The 16,590-nt window shown below is 42.0% G+C and overlaps 1 protein-coding gene across 1 annotated transcript in view; it reads left to right on the top strand.

Moving 5' to 3' along the window:
* ITGB3 (integrin subunit beta 3) overlaps window positions 1-11,102 on the top strand; it is a 48,842-nt gene extending 37,740 nt beyond the window's left edge. Inside the window, exons 13-15 of the mRNA XM_044745011.2 lie at window positions 1,868-1,987; window positions 6,520-6,686; window positions 8,253-11,102. Of these exons, the coding sequence (XP_044600946.1) occupies window positions 1,868-1,987; window positions 6,520-6,686; window positions 8,253-8,318 (353 nt within the window). The 3' untranslated portion in view covers window positions 8,319-11,102. The remainder of the gene's footprint in view (window positions 1-1,867; window positions 1,988-6,519; window positions 6,687-8,252) is intronic.
* Window positions 11,103-16,590: the final 5,488 nt, after the last annotated feature.

The following is a 16,590-nucleotide window of genomic DNA, read 5'->3' on the forward strand; positions in this document are numbered from 1 at the left end:
CATCTCTCATCCGTAAAATGGGAGAGTAATTGCTACCTCAAAGGCATTTTGTACAGGCCTGATGCACAGAAGGCACTTAATAAAAGTCCCCTTCTGCTTCCCACAGCCCACAGACTCAGCATGATCCCGCAAATAACTCTTCAAGTATGTATAAATTGGGCAACCCTAACTCTACCTCCTCAAGGAAAGGAAGATAATATAACCCATTTTACAGATGAAGACACTGAGGCACAGAGTGGGGAAGTAGTTGCCCATGACAGTCTTAGCTTAGTAGGCTAGTAAGCATTTACTAAGTTTACTTAACTAAGAGTATTCAGCAATGCCCAGACATACAGCTTTGCTTGTTTGGAGAGAAACTTTCACCCTTACGGATTTGTAGCCAAAATCTTATCCTGAAGCCCTTTTGGCTCTCTGAAGCCCCTTCTGGAATAAGACAGAAATACAGTGGGGAGCAAAACTCTTGCCTGCAAGTATTCTGGTTTGTACTTCATCTTGACTTAAAAGGAGATGACCTTTGCTGCCATCAGCACATCTGATGCGGTTATCTGAGCCAGCTCTGCATTGGGTGGTGTCAGGGAGATGGCAATCTCTCCTGGGATAGCCATCTCCCATGAAAGGAACAAACACCTCTTCAGTGAGAGCCATAGTAAGACACAGCCAGTTAGTCAGCTTCTGGGTGGGGGTGTTATGGAAAAGAGTCAGATCTCTGAACTCTTTGGCTAATATCACAAGTGGGGCTAGCAATTTGGGGATTGAGTTTGAAGAGACAACTTTTGCTCTGGAGGACACTGGGCTTGCTGTGATTAGCTCAGTGGGGAGAGGCTGCTGAGGTGTGAGATATTTTTATCATCTAGACCAGATGAGTATTACAAGTTAGTTTATAAGTATTTCTCCTCCCACCCCCACACTATGGTAATCATAAAAACAACTGCTTATTTGTATGAAATTTTATAACTTACAAAAGTTATAAAAGTATCTTTTTATGCACATTATCTTATTCTTCTCCCAACAACCCAGTGAAGTGAACTATAGTACTATTGTTATCTTCATTTTGACGCTGAAGAAATTGAATCTCAGGGAAGTTAAGTAACTTATCCAAGCAAATTAATGGTGAGTTAAGATTAGAACTAAATCCTGAAATCCTTACTCTTTCCACTGTATTACAATATTGCTGGCTTACTGAAGGCTTTTTGAGTTCAAGTCTGTACGATGTGCCTTGAGACTGATGTTCTAGTCCTGCTCCATCGCTTATGTGCTGTGTGACCTTGGAACATTTGCTTAATCTCATTTTATGTCAGTTTTACCCATCTGGTTTCATCAGTGTAGGGCATAATGCAGCTGATAGAGGGTAAACCATAGTTCCCCTGTCAGAATAAAAGGTTTTAGAATTAGAAGGGATGAAACCCATAAAATGCAACGGGAATCCGAGAAGAGAGGATGGCTCTGGAGAGGAACTCTGGATCAGAAGCAGAAATGGAAGAAATATAAGGGCTGAGTAAACAAACTACTGAGAATCATTGAGCAAGCAGAGAAAGAAAAGTGGGAAGGAGACACCCAGTGTGTGTTAGGTACTGTTTACTTTATGCTGTTTAATTCTCTACTGACCTTGTGAGGTGTGTGTATCATCTTCCTTTTGTAGATGAAGAAAGAGAAATGGCCTGTGAAGGACAAAATACATCAATGAGGGTAATCTGGAGGCAATTGCCAGGCATGACAGCCATCTCAAATCCAGGCATCTTGCCTAATGTCAGGCATAGGGTTTCCTGTCTTATACTTTCCCAGAAGTCACGTGATTGGGGTTTGGGGGTGGCCCCATCTTCCAGCATTTGACTCATTATTTATTCTCCCATCTTTCCCTCTTCCTTAGTGGATACTGGCAAGGATGCAGTGAATTGTACCTACAAGAATGAGGATGACTGTGTTGTCAGATTCCAGTATTATGAAGACGCCAGTGGAAAGTCCATCCTGTATGTGGTAGAAGAGCCAGGTGAGTGAACCCTGAGGACCCCTGGCTCTACCCCAGGGAGAAGGAGAACTGTGTTAGGCAGTGATTTCCACCCATGACTCCTCTTAAACAGAACAGCCAGGTTAAGCCTGGCCTTACAAGTGATAATTTAGGGCCTGTCTTCTGCGTGTGGGGGATATATTTATACAAATATGAGCAAGAAAGTGATTTGCTAATTGAGGAGACAGAAAAAATAAGGTGGGTAAGGAAAGGAAGAAGGTAGATATGGATCCCATCAAGGAATAAAATATATCATGGCGTTTTTTGAAGTGATAAAGTTAAGAAGTAAGGAATTTAAATTCTAGCATTTTTCAGCACAAGGCATCTGCTCTACTAAAAGTTAAATGGTTGCCAAGAGCAACCAACTGGCTGCTCCAGAGGAAGGCCTGATGGCTGGAGGTGTTGACCTTACCAGGTTCACTACCTTCAACACTAAAAATGTAGAAAAAGGTAGTGCTTGCTCTCAAGAGGAAGAGCTCATCCCATCACACACAGACCAGCCACAGGTTTGTCACCACCCATTAAAGTAGACTTGCTTGCCTCTGCTTACCACCTTCCTCTCCTTCCTTTCCCTTAAACAACAGATTGATATGAATCATTAGAAAATATTTTGGAGTACTTATTATATATCGGGCACTGTGCTAGCTGCTGAGAATATAACAGTAAATAATGCAGACGTGGCACTCACAACCCATGGGAGAGACAGGCATGTAAATCAGTAATGACGCTGAGAGGGTTAAGGGCTATGGTATGGCTGGGGGTGGACGAGAACTTAGGGGAGTTAAGGGGCAATCTCTAAAGGCAGAGGCTAAAATCAGTTAATCGTTTGACATTCTTTATAGCTGGAGGGATTTCTTCAAATCCTCCTTGAGACCAGCGGCCAGCAAACTTTGTGTAAAGGGCCGGATGTTAAATATTTTAGGCTTTGTGGGCCCTGTGGTCTCTGCCGTGACTACTCAACTCTGCCATTGTAGCAGGAAAGAAGGCATAGACTATATGTAAATGCAGGGGCTGGCTGTATTTACAAAAACAGGTGTCAAGGTGCATTTGGCTTACAGGCCATAGTTTGCTGGCTCCTGCTTTAGGGCAGCGGTTCTCAAACTTTTGTATGTTCCTTTGTTAAAAAATCCAGAGTCCTGAGCCCTGTCCTACTTCCACAAACCTATGTCTCTGTGTTCTTTATTAGTGCTCCTGGTAATTGTGACACACCCCGGTATTTGATGCCTCTGCCTTAGACACATCACTTTTCCCATGAGCCTTCTCAGGCCTCCTCCAGCCTCCATTCTGCTGACTGGGTTTGGTGCTCCTGTTTGACTCTCACAGCAGCTGTGCTTCCCTGGCTTCCCTGAAGCTATTAAATTGCTTCTTTAATCACCTGTCTCCCTCAATAGTTCATAAGTTCCATGAACACAGGAACAGTTTCTGTCTTATCTATTGTTATATCTGCATACTTGGCTCAGTCATCTGCAAAGAAGACAATAAATGGGTTTTGAATAAATTAAGATGACTGATTATTCCTAGGAGATAAGCAGGCTTATATACCTCTTGACATCTGTTGCGAGAATTTTGATGCTTGAGAAGGAGGGGGATGAAAGTGGGAAAAGGGCTGCCACATCTATGTCACCGGGGTGTTGCTATCTCCATGGGTAGAGGAGAGCATGGTGCCCCCATCTGTGATGTTCATCAGTCTTCCCCAGAGCTCTTGCCTTTTATAAGGGAGAAGGAAGGTAAAGAAAGGGCATCAGCTTAGTTTTATTTAATGACTCAAGGGGGAGCTGATGTGGGGAAGGGGAGAGGGAAGAGCCTGGGTATGTATCTGTGTGGGAGCAGATGTGGATTATTTGGCCATGACTTCCTCACACTTTCCCATCTGCCCATGTTAACATATTTTATGGATTTTTCCACAACCACCCTATCTGTACCTTTGTCCCTTCTCATTTCAGAAGGTTGGTATGTTATTGCTCTTGGATTTAACATTACTTCATCTCTGTTACAACAATCCTCTGGTTCCTGCTGTATCGCCAAAATCATTTGGCTCGGTATTCTGAGACTGGAATCTACTGCCTGGAGTTGTGGGGAACAAAGATGATGATAACCTCAGTGGTACAAATAACCCCCTGGGGGTAACTTTTCTGGCTTACTACCAGTAGACCCCTTCTTCCACATTAGGAGATGGGACCCCAGACCCACATTTCCTCTCTCGTTCCTTAGAATGCCAAGTTCTGCTTCTCTCACTCCCCACTCCCAACCATTTTCAGGGGCTCTGGCTTTGAGTAGGGACTCTGGAGTCCCTGAGTGTAGGAGGACATTATTCTCATTCTCTTCTCAAATTCATGCTCTTGCAGATGCTCTCTTTGAAGGGCAGTAAACAGAGCACTGCCACAGGGCTTGCCATTGGCCAAGTGATATTCAGCCCACATGGAATGGGCTCCCCTGAGCTGGGCCATCATTACTCTCAGATAGGGTTGCCTGATAAAATATAATATGTCCCATACAATATTTGGTACATACTTATGCGAGAAAGTTATTTGTTATTTATCTGAAATTCAAATTTAACTAGACTTCCTGTACATTTGTTTGTCAAATCTGCTAAACCTACCCAGTCTGTCCTGACCTGGGGTCATCCACCCTGGGTCCTCATCGCTGTGGCTGGGAGGGCTCTCCAGAGACCACCTGACCTTGTCTTCTGCTTCTAGGAAGTTTGCCATCCACTCCTTTCAGGACAGATGGTTAACTGATTTTTTCCCCCTCAAGACCTCCTGGCATTCTACCTGTCCTGCCCATACTGATATGCAGAATTGAAGAGATTTCACTTTGAGATTTGAGGGTTGGCCCTACCTCAATCTTCCAGAGAACTCATAATTGCTTTTTCCAGAAGCACTGGGGCCCTTCACTCCTAGAACTTGGACACTGGAACCTCACAGCCTCTCTCCAGGCGCTCCTTTAATTATAGACAGGTTATAATTTGGTGGCTTGGGAAATAGCCAGCTTGGGTTTGTGGTGGTAGTTGTTTTGGGGTAGTATGTGGTGAGCATAGGGTGTGTGTTTAAAGAAGGTGAGAGACAGTGTGGAAAGTGGGTGTGACCTCCTCTCCACACCCATCAATACACATATACACACACCTAATTACATAACACCTGAGAAGTTACTTGAGCGAGGTCACCCATCAGACACCCATGGTTTATGGGAAGCAGAGCTCTGTAGAGCATTCTCAGCCTGGCCCTCAGAGGGTGACACACCTCTGTCTGTGTCTGTTGTTGACTGGGGTTGAACAGGAAGTCGGCTCTCAATAGGTTTAGAATTTTAGATGACTAAATATTTTGGGAAGGAACCCAAAATGTTGTCTTGGTTGGCGGGCTGCTTGGTCTCTAAGTATGCTGAAAAGGTCATTAGGTTACCAGCCCTCAGGGATGTAAGTATCTGAACCAGGGTAACAAACTCAAACGCCTACAGGAGCTAGGTAAATAAATTAGTGAAAACAGCTGGATATAACAACTCCAGCAATAATGGCAGTTGGTATTTATTGAGCACTGGCTCTATGCCAGGTACCGTCTGAGTTCTTTAAATATATTTAACTTAATTATTCCTCACAACAAGTTTTTGAAGTCAGTGCTGTTACTTTCTCCACTTTAAAGATGGAGAGACAGGAAACAGACACCCAGAAAGGTTAAATAGTTTATCAGAGGTCACATAGCAAAGTAAGTGGCAAAGCAGTGTTCAAACCCAGGTAATCTGGCTCCAGAACCCACAGTAGCACAGACTCAGTAACAAGTCACACTTTCCTGCCATTTAGTGGAGGAAAGAGAGAGTGGTGAGGACTCTGGAAAATTAGAAAACAAATCCCATCTAACAGGGGTAGCTGCTCCTCATATCTAGCCTGTTGTTTCTAGATCTTTTGATTTTTTTTTTTAAAGAGAAGAAGAATCTGAAATTTTAGGGGAAGAATCTCGTAATTTTTCAGTGTTGCCAACAAAATCAAATTTTTTTGTGTGAGGAAGATTGGCCCTGAGCAAACATCTGTTGCCAATCTTCCTTCCTCTTTTTCCTTGAGGAAGATTGTCTCTGAGCTAACATCTGTGCTGGTCTTCCTCTATTCTGTATGTGGGATGCCACCACAGCATGGCTTGAGGAGCAGAGCTAGGTCCATGCCTGGGATCTGAACCTGTGAACCCTGGGCTGCTGAAGCGGAGAGCACAAACATAACAACTATGCTACCGGGCTGGCCCCCTAAATTGTTAATAAACACTTGTGTGAACCCATGCCGGTAGGCTAGATTCTGCCTGTGGGTGACCAGCTCACAACCTTTGATTTTAACGACTCAAGACAGATCAATAATTTGTCCTAAAGATTAGCCCCCTCATTTTAAAAACTAACTGATTTACTTTGTAAGTCCTGTTTCCTTCAGAGAACTTTCTAGAACTTCATTGACTTTGTCAGGAAGATCTTATTTGTAACCAGTTCAAGTGGTTCCTGCTCCATTCACAACCATCCTGCTCTGTGCTCTCTCCTGACAGAGTGTCCCAAGGGCCCTGACATCCTGGTGGTCCTTCTTTCAGTGATGGGAGCCATTCTGCTCATCGGTCTTGCTACTCTGCTCATCTGGAAGCTCCTCATCACCATCCATGACCGGAAGGAATTTGCTAAATTTGAGGAAGAGCGAGCCAGAGCAAAATGGGACACTGTAAGAGGCTGGGCTGGGCTGGGCTGGGCGTTTTCTTAAGTCATAGGTTTGAGAGGCTGAAGTGGAGGCTGCAGATGCTTAGGGTGGCCATGTTCAGCCAGCACCATAGTTTCCCAGATAGCCTCTGTTCTGGAAATTGGGAGATAGTCTGACTGTCCCGTTGTGCTTATGCTTCCTGGAAACTACCTGATCTCTCTCTACCACCCAGTGACCATGGGCCATGTCAGTGAGTACTGACAGAGCACAGATAGGGCCCAGCTCTGCTCTGAACATTGTGAAGACAAGACACACTTGAGAATCCTACATTGAGAATATATAATACATTATACCCTGATGAAGTGCAAGGCATTAAACACAAACAGAAAAAAACCCAATAGCTAACATTTACTGAGGTTTTACCATGTATCAGGAACTGTTCTAAATGCTTTTTATGTGTTAACTTCTTTTATCCCTATGACAACCCTTGTGGTAGGCAACTTTATTATTCCCATTTTATAGATAAGGAAACTGAGTACAGAGAAGTTAGGCACCTTGCCTAACTGTGAAAGGGAGTTAGATTACTATAGGAATTACTTTTTTTGTCAGTCTCTTAGAAATAGTGGCAGGATGTCATTCCATCTCATTCTCCTCTTTTTCCTCAAATGATGGTAGCTTCCAAATCAGACTCTACTTTTATGCTCCCTGCAGTTAATCCTGATTGGATCCAATCAAACAAGCATTTATGGAGAACCTTCTATATACTGAATTTTACTCTGTCCTCCTTTGGCTCATCTTCCACATTTTAACTTTTTTCTGGACCTTCCAAATGGCTGTTCGACTCCATGAATGTTCAGGAGTAGGCTGAAAGTTTGTTCCCATTTGATAGAGACCTTAGGACTTTGTACCCAAGGGTCCCAAGAAACTAAGATGGTTCTGTCAGTACAGTATAGAAATCCTGAACCTCTGAGGCATGTGAGAATGTGTTGCGTTTCTGTGTGAGAATGTGTTGGTACTAAGGACTACCAGACCTTCTGAGATTTGTCACTTTTTGTTAGAAAATAATTTGAGAAACCTAGTCAGGGTCTTACTTTTTCCTAATAACATGATAGTTTGTGGGTAGTGCTTGAAGAGATGAGTTGGAAACAAATTAATTGTTTGAACAAAAGCTGTCCTCTAAGTTCCAACAATCACCTGCTACATTTCTCTTCCCTGCCCACATCCCCAAGCATGGTCACAACAAAGGAAAAAGGGGAGAAGCGCAAAAGAGAGAGTGTGGGGAGAGGGAGGGAATAGGAGATGTTGCCTAAAAGATATCCTGAAATGCTTTGGCATCACTAAAAAGTGATGGGTTAAATTTAACCCCTTAGAAATAGTGGCAGGATGGCATTCCACCTTATGTCTCTTCTTATTTCCTGTCCATTCCCATCTTAAGAGTAAATCTGTGAGTAGAATGAACATTAAGCTGTACATTAATGTTATATTCCAGAGATTGCTGTCTTGGACAAACTTCCCAGATGAAATGTAAGCCTCGAGGGTAGGGAAGAATTGAGGAATTCACTGTAAGACCCTTTTCTGTTCTTTCCACAGGCCAACAACCCACTGTATAAAGAGGCCACATCCACCTTCACCAACATCACCTACCGAGGCACTTAACGACAAGCAGTTGTCCTCAGATCACTATCAGACTGTCCCAGGATTGTGGGTGTCTCTGCTGTCATGTTTACAGGGGACAATATCTGTGGGGTGGGACTGGGGGCTTGGACTGGGGTGGGTTGGAAGAATGTCAGTATGTGGAAGTGTGGGTCTGTGCATGTGTGCGTGTGAGTGTGCTGTGAGAGGAGGAATGTGTAATTTAAAACTTGTGATGTGTCACAGATAAGCGGAGCTCCTCAGCTTTGTCCTCAGAATGCCTCCTTCAGGGATTCTTCCTGCTTAACCTGAGAGTGACCCATGTAGCTGAGCAGGTGTTCTTTTTTACCTCAGTGAGAAGCCAGCTTTTCTTCTCGGGCCGTTCTCCCTGAAGAGAAGGGCAAGGCTGAGGCCTCTCATTCCAGAGAAAGGGACCTTGACTCTACCCTGAGTTTATGGTTCTTGGGCCTGACTCTCAGCAGCTATGGTAGGAACTGCTGGGCTTTGCAGCCTTGTTGTGTCATCTGTACCTCTATCTCCTTTCCCTTCTTTCAGGCTGAAGGAGAAGTCAGGGGAGAGCTGAACCCTCAGAGTTGCCTGTGCCTTTTGCCGTCACCTCAGTCCAGCATGGTTCCCTCATTAGGGGAGTCCTTGCTACCTAATTCTTTTATCTGTTGGGAGTGAGGATGACAAGGTTGCCCAGGGATCATGCATGGCCTGGGGGTATGTGCCAGGGTCCCCCAGTTCATAATCATCACCCTCAGATTTGCCTCATTGGCAGCTCCACCCTAGAGGTTCTTTTAGAAATATGTCACTCTTAGACCAGCACCACCTACTTCGACACTCTCACTGCTGTAGATGTCTGTTACGTACTGAGAATTTCTCTTACGACCAAAAGCTTTTCCTCCCAGGGAGAGTGCTATGCTTAGAGCCAGAGGTCTGGCCCCACCCTTCAGGCCTTCTGCCCCTTGTCCAAGGCACCTCCGTACACCCAACCCTGTGCCTTTATGTGCTACATCCATCCACAGGGCTGATTGCATTTCTCTACCTCTTGGGTGTCTTGTGAAGGAATCATTCCCATGGGGCTCTGAGTCTTCTGGGCAGAGGGGCCGGGGTGGAATGATGGGCCAGTTGTATCAGCATGTGTGGCCTATTCTCCTATGGGCTGGGCAACCTCATTTTAACTCAGTCTTTAATCTGAGAGGCCACAAGTAGAATTTTATTTTATTTTTCTCATTGGGGCACCTGAAACCATGGTGAGACTTGCTTAATCTAAAGGAACACGTATAGAAACACACTAGCATTATATTTGTAATTTTATGTGACAGGGAGGAAGGAGAGTATAAATATAAAAAACCACACAGACTTGGGCCGAATACAGACACTCCCACTTGGCATCATTCACAGCAATTCGCTGCCCAGTTGTTGGGTCTGTGAGGGCTCTCTCATCCTGGAAGCCTGTGGAGTGGATGCATGGACATGCTGGACTTTCTTGAGGAGGAGGGAAATGGGCTGTTCTTTTTTTCCCAGCAATAGCAGTTGCTCCAAGGGTGCTTACGTTCGTTCAACATTAACAACCACCCCTACCCCTCAAGGAAAAGGGAAGGACCTATAAGCAGTGGTCTGATGATCAGAAAATCTAAGTCCTGGCCTCAGTGTTGCAGCTAAGGAACCTTTAACCTTAATTAAGGCAAGTCATTTTCTTCTCCCTGGGCCTCACTTTTTTCTCGTCTGAAAAATGATGGGTTTAGACCAGCCACTCTAGAAAGTCTCTTTCAGAATCAACATTCTCAGATGCTGGGACTTACTGTGGCATCAAACATGCAGTCAAGATTCTGTGGAATGTTGATATTGTTTGTTTTTTAAGTTGGGAGATCTGAGAGACCTGACTTTGTCAAGAGCAGATGTCATTCCATATCACCTTTCTCAATGAAGAATCCTTGTTCTTTCCTCTCTTAGAACCCCTTCTCCAACTTCTGTTAGCAGTTACATCTCCTGATGTAGCACTTAAGCTCCACTTAGTTATTATTTCTTTGTTCACTTTGCACACATTAGTGTCCACATATTAGGGAAGAGGAATTCATAAGAAGTCACTGAAATGTGTATTCTGTATCAATGTGTTGACATTGAGAATAAGCCTTGGAGTTAGGAACAGGGCAGATGATTGAACCTTACTGTGGGGGATGGTAATGTAGGAGGGGGAGATGATCATGAATCCAAGAAGTTTAGAACCTTACTGTAACCTTTGGCTACTGAGAAAAGAGTCCATTAGGGTAGTAGTTGGACATTTTCTTTAGATAAGATAGTTTATATGAAGAAACTATGTCAAAGAGGAAGAACATGTATCCAAAGGATAAAAAATCAGTAGGAATCTTGTCTGAGTTTCTGGAATGAGGCTCCTAGGCCTTGAAGACCAGTACTCTTTGTCTATATGTGGAGAGAACCCATAGCTGCATTCTCAAGATAGCAAATAGCAGTCAGTTTTGGCATCATGTAGGGTGAACCCCTACATAGTATTTTCGCATCAGATACAGCCCAAAGAGGTTATTTGTGCCCAGCTCTTTTGGAGATAATTTATGTTCAATCTCAGGGTCTGTGGACAGTGATGGGAAACTTTGAACATTCCTGACAAGTAGTCACATAATGAGTCTGTTCTTTACCTCTTGGGTATTCCAAGACCATCCATGATTTCAAGATACTTGTCTTTGTTAAGTATTCCTGGTTGAAATTACTTAAGTGTCTTCCTGACTTCCTAACCTCCTCCTCTGAGTTGTGCAACAGTGAATTAAATGTGCTTTCCAAAAAGAATTGCTAAGGCTGCCCAGTGCTTCCTGTGTAGTTATTTCTGTTTCCTTTGGGTGAAAAGAATAAGTGTCATTGCCTCACAAATGATTATTTTAGAACAAGCATGTTTCCAAATGTAACAGAATGATGACTACTACGGGAACTGAAGTTAGTTTCAGAACCCAGAGCTCTTCTTTAGACTTTAATAACATTTTCAAAATGAGTAAGTTGTTACTGTTCTAAGAGTTATAGTATTGTGTGTGTGTGTGTGTTTTTAATTGGGGATTTTTAGGAGCTTGTGTAAACTCAACAGAACAGACTGTCAGTTTAGCCTAGGTTTTGTCTGCAGAAAGCATAAATAGGTAAAATAAAGGCTTAATGGCAAATTATGTACAGGAGCATTTAAATGCTCAACTTTTTTTTAAGGCAGTGGGTCTCAAAGTTTGGTCTCAGAACTAGCAGCATCAGTATCACCTGGGAACTTGTTAGGAATTAAACTTCAAAAGCCTCACCCACAACAACTGAATCAGAAAATCTGATAGTGGGGCCCAGAGTTCTGCGTTTTAATAAGCCCTCCTGGTGATTCTGCTGCATGTTCAAGTTTGAGAACTACTGATTTAAGGAGTCACATGCCTATCCTTCTGGCCTAGAAAGACTTTTACACTAAGTCAGCTCAGTTGCTAAAAGATTAAGAACATACCTTGGCTGGGGCTGGCCCCGTGGCCGAGTGGTTAAGTTTGCGCGCTCCGCTGCAGGCAGCCCAGTGTTTCGTTGGTTCGATTCCTGGGTGCGGACATGGCACTGCTCATCAAACCACGCTGAGGCAGCGTCCCACATGCCACAACTAGAAGGACAAACAACGAACAATATACAACTATGTACCGGGGGGCTTTGGGGAGAAAAAGGAAAAAATAAAATCTTAAAAAAAAAAGGAACATACCTTGGCTGATAGATTAAGAAAATCAAATATCTACCCACACAAAATGAAAATCTACTTTGATCCATTTTCCAAGTTAAGTGATCACAGCCTTCTTGGGTTCATTCACAGCCACAAATTTCCAAGAAAAACCAGAAGTAATAGGTCAGAATCATAGGAGGAAAAATAGCTATCAGGATACTTTGGCAGGCAGCTAAGAAAAACTTTTATGTATACCAAGCTGAAGCAAGAAAATACTCTTGCAGCATTTATTTATGGGAGATGGGATCAAAATCTTAATTATTGACATTATCATCCTATAGGATGCCAGAATAAGACTTTAGAATTTGTAACTTCACTTTTTGCTATTTAAAATTTATTGAGCACCGACAGTGTGGGATTAAAGTACTTTACAGAACACTCATAACATAATCTTTGCCTTTGAGTCTTACATTCCTTACACAATGTACATTTTTTTTAACACAATACAGTGTGTGACATCATAAAAAGATTATGCAGACACAGACTGAGTCCTTTTATGGTGAAATTTTGTGAGATTCACTGTTTTATTTACATCATGGTAACTGATGGCTAAATGTCTGGATGAAAATGGAGGGCTTTATGTGAAAATAAAATGAAAAGCTATGTCAAATCGTATTTGTAATCCTTTAACTCTTGGGCTCTGTAGTCTGAACTCTATGGTAACAGCCATCTAAGGACAGCTGGGATCAATTACAAGCAGTTGTCTTGGAATTACAGTGCACTCATTTTTCACACTGATATAAGGAGACAATAACATATGCTTTGAAAGTAAGCCATTTAATATTTGTTGAAAATAATTTCTATTTGGTTTTGTAATATAATCTATTTCTGGAGATATATATATATATATTCCTAATTTGTTTTAGTTTGACTAAAGCACACAAGGAGGCAATTTTAAGTGCTTGTGATCAGGGTTAACCATAACGTCAAGTAAAATTTTAAAAATCCACTTAATGTGGCTACCCAAGAACGGTTTGTATGTGAAAGAATTATAGGTCAGGAACAAGATTGCATTCTTTGCAACAGCTAGTGTCAGTGATGTCTCTCCAACTTCTTGGATAGAGGAAACATTTTCATCAATTGTGTATTTTCTGACAATATACCAAAGAGTACACACAGAACCTAAGTATTTAGAAAGCAACATTTAGGAAATTTAAGAGCCTTTAGGCAAAACTTCCTTTGTAAATTATTCTTGATCAGTGTTCCTGAAAAGAACTTTATAAGGAAAAAGTTTCACAATTCATTGTGTTTTACCTAATAAATTAGTTGGGCGTTCTTGTGACTCATACACAACTGGCATGATTCTTTGGAAAGGTCAGAGTGACGAGTGTGTAAATATCATTTTGTGGCCAATGGAAATACTTTGTTAAGAAAAAGGAAAAATGCTGATGGATGATTGCTAGACTTTGCTTTTCATGACCCTTGTAATCACCCATTGTGACAGAGATTGCTAATTGTGCCCGTATTTGTTTTCCCCTTCTCATATAGTATTAGAACTCCTAATTTTTAGCTAGGCACATGGCTGCCCAGAATAAATGCTATGTTTCCTAGCCTCTCTTGCAGCTAGGTGTGCCATGGCCATCTCATAGACAGTGAGATGTAAATACAAGAGGTGCATACAACTTCCAGTAAGTGCCCCTTAAGGGAGGGAGAAAGCCTTTCTTCTCCCCTTTCTTCTTCCCGCAGGCTAGAAAGTAGAGATAATAGCTAGAATTTAAGCAGACATCATGGATCAAGATGTGACCTAGGGGATTGTATTGGTTATCTATTGCTGTATAACAAATTATCCCACAATTTAGCAGCCTAAAATAACAAACATTATCTTTCAGTTTCTGTGGTCAGGAATTCAGGAATGGCTTAGAGTCTCTCATGAGGTTGTAGTCAAGCTGTTGGCCAGAGCTTCAGTCAATTGAAGGCTCAAAGAGGCTGAAGGATCCTCTTCCAAGGTGGTTCACTCACATGGCTGTTGGCAGGAGGCATCAGTTTCATGCTGGCTGTTGGTGATAGGCTTATTTCCTTATCATTTGCGCATTTCCATAGGACTGCTTAGTGTCCTCATGGCATGTCAGCTGGCTTCTCCCCAAGTGAGTAATCCAACAGAGAGCAAGGAGGAAGCTGCAACATCTTTTATGACTTAGTTTTGTAAGTGTCACATCATCACTTCTGCCATGTTCTATTCATTATATGTAGCTCACTAAATCCTGCCCACATTCAAGGGGAGGGTACTAGGTGCCACTTCTTGAAGGGAGGAACATTGTAGTAGACAGAACCATTGCCTGCACACCGCTACCCCCACACCTCCAAAGATATCTTTGTCCTAATGCCTAGAACCAGCACATATGTTACATACACAGAATATAGGACTTTGCTTCTGTAATTAAGAATCTGGAGATGAGAAAATTATGGAGTACCTGGGTAGGCTTAATGTAATCATAAGGATCTTTATAAGAGGAAGGCAAGAGAGTCAGAGTGAGAGTAGTAAATGTAAGGATGGAAGCAGGTCAGAGTGATAGAGCCATGAGTCAAGGAATGCATACCACCTCTAGAAGCTGGAAAAGGTAAGGAATGGATTTTCCCCTAGAGCCTCCAGAAGGAGTGCAGCCTTTGACTTTAGCCCTCTAAGACCCATTTTGGATTTCTGACCTCCAGAAATGTAAGATAATAAATTGTTTTCTAAGCCACTAAGTTAGTGGTAATTTATTACAACAGCGATAGGAAACTAATACAAGCATCAAAGTATTTGTGGACATATTTTGAAAACACCACAGTCTGCCCTCTGGCCACAAATTATTTATAGTCCTCCCATATGCAAAATACACTCACCCCTCCCAAGGCCCCAAAGTCTTAGTCCATTATAGCCTCAGCTCAGAGTCCTTATTCTCTACATAGGTCCAGGGGAAGATGAGGCTTCTTGGATGTAGTTTTTTCCATCCAGCTCCTTGAGTATAGTACCTCTCAATCTGAAGTCCTGTGAACTAAAGCAAAAAGCTATATGCTCCCTTCCTACAACCACCAATGTAAAATGAGTGGGACAGATAGGTACAGGAGGGTACGGGTTTGCAGTCACATTTAAGACCTGGAAATAATTCTCCATGGCTTTTGGTTCTACCCTCTAGGCTCCAGGTTTCATCCTCTAAGTCATCCTTTTTTTCATGAAAGGTAGCATGTGTTTGCACATACATAGTTTTCTCAGTCTGTTTCCCGCTTATAGAACTGGAGAGTCCAAAGGCCTCTTTCCTTTTTTTACTCTATCTCTTTCAGCCCAAGCTGGCAGTGTTTCCACAATACAATGCCCTTTTAAAAATTGTGAATCTCCTGTGAATCTTACTGAGTTTCAGTCTATGAGATAAAAGACATACCCATAAATATCTTTGAGATAAATCTTTCTCTACCTTGGGCTTCTGCTGGAGGACAAATACCTTAAGCTTTTTAGAAGCTCTATTGTTTAAGAGGATACGAAAAGCATAACCTTAAAATCTTCAGAGTCTTTTCTCTGATTGAGAGGTACTCTGAGGTACCTCCCTTAAAACCACCACTGGAATGAAAACCAGTGTAGCATAAAATAGAAGCCCATGTCCCTGCAACTATGGTACATGATGTTAGCCCTGGAGTGTCTATCTCAGGACCTCTTCAATGTGAGAAAGAAAATTCTATCTTGCTTAGGTCACTATTATGTAAGGATTTTCTGTTACTGGTAAAAGAATCTAATCTTAATTAATATACCCTTAGTGCAATTGGGGGTCTGTGAAACTGACTAATACAGTAACTAACTAATCAGTAGATTCACTATAAAAAACTACAAGTGTTTAAGATTTGTTAAGTATCCACAATGTTTTGATCAGTATACAAACTGAACCTATTACAATCCTTACACATTAGAAGTTGATGCTTTATGAATAGGTGAAAAATGAGTGGATTCCATTAATACCATAAATAGGCTGGAGGGTGGAGAAGTAGGGAATGGAGGGTGGGGTGTTTACAAAAACAAAAGACATAGTCTCAGCACTTAGAATAAAGACTGTTTAGGGAGATAAACTATAAACGTTTTAAAAGTACTAAAAAAATGCTTACCGAGTAGGGTTCAAGACACAAATGAGCACAGTAGTATCACTGAAGGAATTAACTATTATAACATTTATTGAGCACTACATATACATTTTTGAATTATCACAATCCTGGGACAATGAGGAAACTGAGGCTTAGAAAACATAAGTAATTCTCCCCACCGCATATAGTAAATAAATAGATCAGAATTTGGATAGCTCTGTCTCTAAAGCCCATGCTTATTCCTCACAATGTAAATCATAGAGAGAGCGCTCAGGTGGATCAATGAGAACAAATTTATCTATACGTTTGTAAAGAAAAGATAGTTTAAATCGTGGGCTTTGGGGGGGGGGATATTTTCAAAATGCTCTTTCCTTGACACAGCACTTACAACTTTAGCAAACTTTAAAAATGATTAATTTCACCGAATTGGATTTATACAACCTTTTAGAGACATAACTGGGGAAAGCCAGGAAAAATCGCTTTGTGTCTTTTCTTTTACCAATATCA

The sequence above is a fragment of the Equus asinus genome, chromosome 13 (assembly GCF_041296235.1).
Source record: "Equus asinus isolate D_3611 breed Donkey chromosome 13, EquAss-T2T_v2, whole genome shotgun sequence".
Taxonomy (NCBI): Eukaryota; Metazoa; Chordata; class Mammalia; order Perissodactyla; family Equidae; genus Equus; species Equus asinus.